Genomic DNA, 5709 nt, shown 5'->3' on the forward strand with positions numbered 1-5709 from the left:
CTCCCCCCCGCGCTACCGATCCCGCAGCAGGTCCTGGTCCCGCGGCAGGTCCTACTACAGAAGGTCCTACTCGAGGAGCAGGTCCCGCTCCAGAGGCCGGAGATATTACGGATTTGGGCGAACCATATATCCCGAGGCTTACAGGAGCTGGAGGAGCAGGTCACGGACACGGTCCCGCAGTAGGTCACCTCTCCATCTCAGTGAGAAAGGTACTTTCCTTGAGACTTTCCTGTGTGAGAACCTCAGACTGTACAGCTTTCTTTAACCAGTCCAGTTCTGCTTTGTCTACTTGCTTTATAGAGCATAATTTATAATGGCACTGTGGAAGAAAACCTCTGGTTATAAAAACGTATTTAACAAACAAACTAGTTCAGAGCACATTTTTTGCCCTTGAACTGAAGCTACATCTCTCAAGGTCTGATGAAATTCATCACAGTTGGTGCTTACATAGATGCAGTGATAATAAACCTGCAGTTTTTAGGCTTGTGTGAGTAGGTAAATATGGATTTAAATATAACACAAGGCACTTCTTTTTTTCCTTCCTCTTTTAGACAAGAGGGAACTCCTGGAAATTGCGAAAGCCAATGCTGCCAAAGCTCTGGGAACAGATAACATCGTCTTGCCAGCGAGCTTGAAGATCCCTCCTCCTGCCAAAGAGATAAAAAATGAGAAACAGGAGCGGGAAGAACCTGGAGAGTCAGCTGAGGTAAGTATGGACAGGAGGGTTCTCACTGAAAAGGTAAACACTTCTTAAAACTTGACTGCATGGATGTGTTCTAGTTTAACTGTGGAGTTTGTGATTAAGAATTCAAACTCTTGAACAACAACTGCTCTAGAAAACCTCTAGACTTTGCCTTAAGCTGGAAGCACAGTGGACCTGAGAGAGGTGGTTGATCCTCTTGAGCCTGTGCAGGCTGTCCAGTAGTGACAGGTGGGGAAGGAGAGGAGAATGTAGCTTGTCCTTTTGACTTACTCTTTTAATGGGATATTGCCCATTAATCCAGCTAGTTTATGTCTTTCTGACCTAAACCAGGAGTCTCCTTGCCAAACCTAGTGAATAGTGTGGGGTTTTTTGGTTTTTTCTTTTTTAAGCTTAAATCTTTCTGCCTTTTTTTGAACTGTTAAAAGTTTTTCATGTGCAACAAACTGTTTCCCAGAAATTCCATACGCAAGCACACAATGCATTTTACATACTTTATTTCTGTCTTATAGAAATCATGACTATGGTTCCAGACATGATGAAGAAAATCTGGTGGTAATTAAGGGACTTGTGGGCTGTAGCTGCTGTGAATTTAAGGGAGGGAGAAACTTGAGCAGCTTAAAGTGAATTTTAGCCTGGTTGTGTTGTAGTGTGTTAACCTGAGTCACGGTAAATACAAACCTGTACATGAGTCAGATGCTGCTGTTACAAATGGAAGTAAATTTACTAAGGGTTTTACACAAATGGTACAGGCATCCCTTTCATAAATATATGCAATATATTCCAGATGTTGAGAGAGTACAGAAGAAGAGGCCTGCATCACTTGCAGATAAGTTTATTGTCATTATCCAAAGCTCTGCAGGATGGTTATGCAGAACTTAATGCCACTTGCTCTGTCACTGCACTCGTGTGACAGTTCATGCTGTGACTGTTTGAGTCCTTATAAACTGTAACTGGGCTGTGGATATCACGTCCATTCACACCCAAATTGGCACAGCCACGTTGGTAAAAATACTGAATGCATTTCCAATTGGGTTCAGCATTGCTCTGTTTGCATATCCAGTAGCTTTACAGCTACTTTTGATGTAAATATCTGAAACAACTCCATACCAGAAAGTTCATGCTCTGTAGTAACTGCCTGACCTTGCATGGGGTGATGTGTCCTCCCACTTAGGCTGTGTGTGCTCTTCTCTAGCAACCCAGAAGTGCAGCAGAAGACATGACCAAGACTGGGATGGAGAGAGCAACCATACAGAGGAGCATTTCCTTCAGTCCTAATGTAAGTGACTCCCCAAGATGCAATTCCAGTACTTCAGCCCCTCCTGTCTTAGGCTTTTCCCAGCTCTGGTTTCCAAATGAGTGATCTTAATCATGGTAACAAAATGAATGTAATGGTTCGATAAGGACTTTTCCTGGAGGAGTTAATCAGTCCTTCAGCAGTAGAGCACTGTAAGCAGTGGATTTAAAACAGGTATTTACCTCTACACCTACTAACAATGACCCTCTGTACTCTGCAATACACTTGAGAGTGATAGAACTAGATGAAACAAAGACTTAACAACTTGAACTAGTTTAAACCAGAGCTTATTTCAAGTACTATGTTTTAGTAATGCAAACTTAGTAACTTCTTGAATCCTTTGTCAGTTAAGTGTATATAGTTGATATTATATCAGGTAGGCATCGGGTATTCCAAGAGCTGGAGAGAAAACATTTATATAATCAGTCCAGATAAATGTACTGGATTTGTACCCCTTAAGGTGTGACAGGTTTTAATACCTTTTCTTACATGAAATTTTTTCTTTTCCAGAACACAATGGCAAAGCCAGCCCTGCAGAAGCCAGTGAGCCATGTTGTTAAGGAGCCAGTAGTTTCTCCAGCAAGAGAAGATGACAGGAAGGGAAGTCCCTATGGGCAGTGGGTTCCTGTCAAGAAGGAGGAGAAGAAAACATTCTTAAACTTCTCACCCAAAAGCACCCTGTTCCGGGCACGCTGATGGGATTCACTGACTGCAGCACTTCACATCCTTCAGTAGAGAGATTGCAAACTTTCTGATGGGGTTGAAGATTTGTTAATACTGAGTATTTATTTTGAGATTTTTAATTTTTGGAATCTAAGGTTTCTCTTTCAGATAGAGAGCACACTGATCCCGAAGCCACAGATGGGAATCTTGTGTATATTTGTAAATATTTTGTATTGCTTTATCGGACTAGACCTTGCAGGTGGGTAACTTTTTCTAAACCATAGTTGAGTAGCTGTTCTTTGGACACTTGGATTTACATTGTGTAACTGTTTACTTCAAGTGAATAAAGTTTAGTTTTGCACTGGCTTAATGTGTGAAGTGTTAGACCTGTGTTATGAGTATGTCCTGTCTGTGATTTAGCTTTCAATTACCTGACTTACCACAAGGTGCAACAGAAGGTAGTTGTTGCATCATAAAAGCAGACCTTTATGCTGGAATAGTTCCTGCCTGGGCTGTGCTTAGTTCAGAGCCTTGAGCACCTTCCCTGGATATCCCTCTGGAAGTGGAAAGCTTGTGCAGGATGTTGTATGTGACTGCCGTAGGGGAAGTCACCACCCTTCTCACTGTCCCTTCTGCTCCTTCTAATGCTCGACTTACTGCAGGCTTGTTTTACTTAGTTGGTTTAAAAACAGCCTCTAAGGGTCGCTGTGAGGCAGGAAGGGGAAGGGCAGTCAGTGCAGGAGGGTTCATGCTGACAGGGTACAGGTTATGCTGCCTGTGATGACTCCACGGCTCAGCCAGACCTCTGCTCCGGGAGAAAAGGATGGGAGAAATCAACGGGCTGTTGCATGGACTTGGTGCAATTGGTTAAACCTGGGTTTTGTATAAATAAATTAGTAAAATAAACTGAATTTGACTATTTGTGTCTGGAAGCTTCTTTGAGGAACTATTAAATGGCCAAGCTGAGGTTGGCAGTGCACAAGGGCTCATGTTTCCCTTGGCCCTCGGGGAGGGTGGGCAGCTCCAGCCTTGGCATGTGACAGCTGGGAAGCTGTTTTTTCATGGGAATGTCACTTTATCAACAAGATGAAAGGTGAGGAGGTAATCTCCTACTACTGAAAAACAAACACCAACCCTTAAATTAGACTAAAGCTGGTCTTTATTTAGAACACAAGATTGCACAAGCTGGTTACTCCTGCAGGTAAAAGCAGTGTTCAGCTGCAGTTACACAAATCACTTCTACTCCATTAAACCCACCACGGATTCCAGCAAGCGACACCTATAATGCTTTTTCTTATAAAATTGCCTGTAGAATTTGCACTCCCCTTGCACACAGCCAGGGCTGTGTGCTGTGCCTCAGACAGCTGTCCCTCTCTCCAGGTTCTGTTTGATCTCGGCCGTGTACTTCCCATAGAACCTCTCTGCCTTCTGGTTGAACTTGGCGTTCCTCTCGTTGATGTAGTCGATGTCGGCGTCGTCGTTGTAGGGTCGCCGCCGGCTGTACTTCTCCCGCTTCTCAATCCTGGGAGGCAATAACAGCACCCATGGGGCACCCCTGGGCCAGGCCTGGGCGTCCCACTGCCCAGAGCTGCTCTGGCACACGCCTGGCCCCGGGGTTTACTCACTGTTTTTCAAGATCCGCGACCATTCTGTCGACCCCGTCCTTGGATGGCACGTGAGTTCCGTGGAGGAGGCTGTCGGAGGTGGGATAAAGAGCTTCCCCGCTGCATGAGGGGAAGAGGGGCAGCAGGTTACACAACTATTGGCTGCTTTGAGATTTCACAGAATCCCAGAATGCTTTGGGATGGAAGGGACCTTAAACACCATTCTTAAACACCATTCTTTTCCAACAGGTCACACATTCTACTAGCCCAGGTTGCTCCAAGCCCCATCCAACCTGGCCTTGGACACTTCCAGGGATGGGGCAGCAACAGCTTCTCTGGGCAACCTGTGCCAGGGCCTCCCCACCCTAATGGTTTGGAAATACCACAGAACTTACTATTGCTCCTTCAGCTTCTCGTACTGCTCCAGGTCAGGTTTGATCTGCCGCGTCAGCCTCTGGTACTGGCGCAGCTGCGCCGCCGCGTAATCTGGGAACACACGGTGTCAGGGTGAGGGGCTTTATCTCATGGTCCAGTTTTCACCCAAAACACCAACCCAGGTGTCCGTTCCGAACACAGCTGCGTGGTTAAGCCGTTACCTGAAAAGCCCAGGTCGGGATTTTTCTTCTTCTTTTTCCTCTCCCACCTCTCGGCGTCCTCAGCGCTGATCTCCAGCAGCTTGACTCGCTCATAGTCCTCTCCTCTCGCTGCACATTCCTGACACAGCACAAGGGACACTTCAGTTTCAACAATGAGCCAGTGGCCAAGCCTAAAACTCAGTTGCATCTCCCTGGATCAGCCCAGTCAACCTCTGGAGCAGGACAATGATTTAGATAATCATCAGCCTAATTAGGACGTGGATTTTGAGGGGGTAACATCAGTGTAAGCTCCCAAGACTGCTGAGCCACCATGAAGTGTCACTGCAGGCACCTGGGCTGTGGCTCCACAGGGTCATGGGGAGCTGTAAAGGTGTCTTTACCTTCTTCTTTTCCTGCACCTTCAGCTCCCACTCCAGCCGAGCTTTTTTAGCTTCCCAGTTTGGTGGCAATTTAAGTCTTTTGTCTTCCTCCACCACTTCTTGGCTGTTCAGCTTGCAAGCCTCATACTGAGAATGAAACAGGGCAACACTTGAGCACAGGAACAACAAAATTAGAACCCTTGGGGGGACACGGGAGCCCCCCTGGGAGGGGGCCTGGCCTCTGCTTCCTGAAAGCACCATGTAAACCAGAATCAGACAGGAGCTGGGTTTGGAAGGGACCTCTGGAGATCATCCAGTCCAAGGCACAGAAACGTGTCCAGGTGGGTCTGGAATGTCTGCAGAGAGGGAGACTCCATGCCCTCCCTCTGCACACAAACAAACGCAGGGCCAAGCAAACCTCCCCCCCCTCCCCGCCATGTGCCGGAGGGGGCTCCGGGACCGATCCGTACCCGCTTCATGTGGAGCTCCC

The 5709-nt window shown here is 46.6% G+C and overlaps 2 protein-coding genes across 2 annotated transcripts in view; one reads left to right on the plus strand and one right to left on the minus strand.

Moving 5' to 3' along the window:
• RSRP1 (arginine and serine rich protein 1) overlaps positions 1 to 3026 on the plus strand; it is a 4914-nt gene extending 1888 nt beyond the window's left edge. The window contains exons 3-6 of the mRNA XM_029963082.1: positions 1 to 209; positions 552 to 706; positions 1896 to 1979; positions 2508 to 3026. The exon at positions 1 to 209 is cut by the window's left edge and continues 373 nt beyond it. Of these exons, the coding sequence (XP_029818942.1) occupies positions 1 to 209; positions 552 to 706; positions 1896 to 1979; positions 2508 to 2693 (634 nt within the window). The 3' untranslated portion in view covers positions 2694 to 3026. The remainder of the gene's footprint in view (positions 210 to 551; positions 707 to 1895; positions 1980 to 2507) is intronic.
• A 775-nt stretch (positions 3027 to 3801) lies between these two features.
• On the minus strand, positions 3802 to 5703 carry SYF2 (SYF2 pre-mRNA splicing factor). Its single transcript, XM_029963083.1, has 6 exons — positions 5690 to 5703; positions 5241 to 5366; positions 4861 to 4978; positions 4660 to 4750; positions 4286 to 4384; positions 3802 to 4182 (listed from the first exon to the last, which is right to left on the minus strand). The coding sequence occupies exons 1-6, from the start codon at positions 5696 to 5698 to the stop codon at positions 4017 to 4019; spliced, it is 609 nt and encodes a 202-aa protein (XP_029818943.1). The 5' UTR covers positions 5699 to 5703; the 3' UTR covers positions 3802 to 4016.
• Positions 5704 to 5709: the final 6 nt, after the last annotated feature.

The sequence above is a fragment of the Manacus vitellinus genome, unplaced genomic scaffold (genome assembly GCF_001715985.3).
Source record: "Manacus vitellinus isolate BGI_N305 unplaced genomic scaffold, ASM171598v3 scaffold_52_pilon, whole genome shotgun sequence".
Lineage (NCBI taxonomy): Eukaryota > Metazoa > Chordata > Aves > Passeriformes > Pipridae > Manacus > Manacus vitellinus.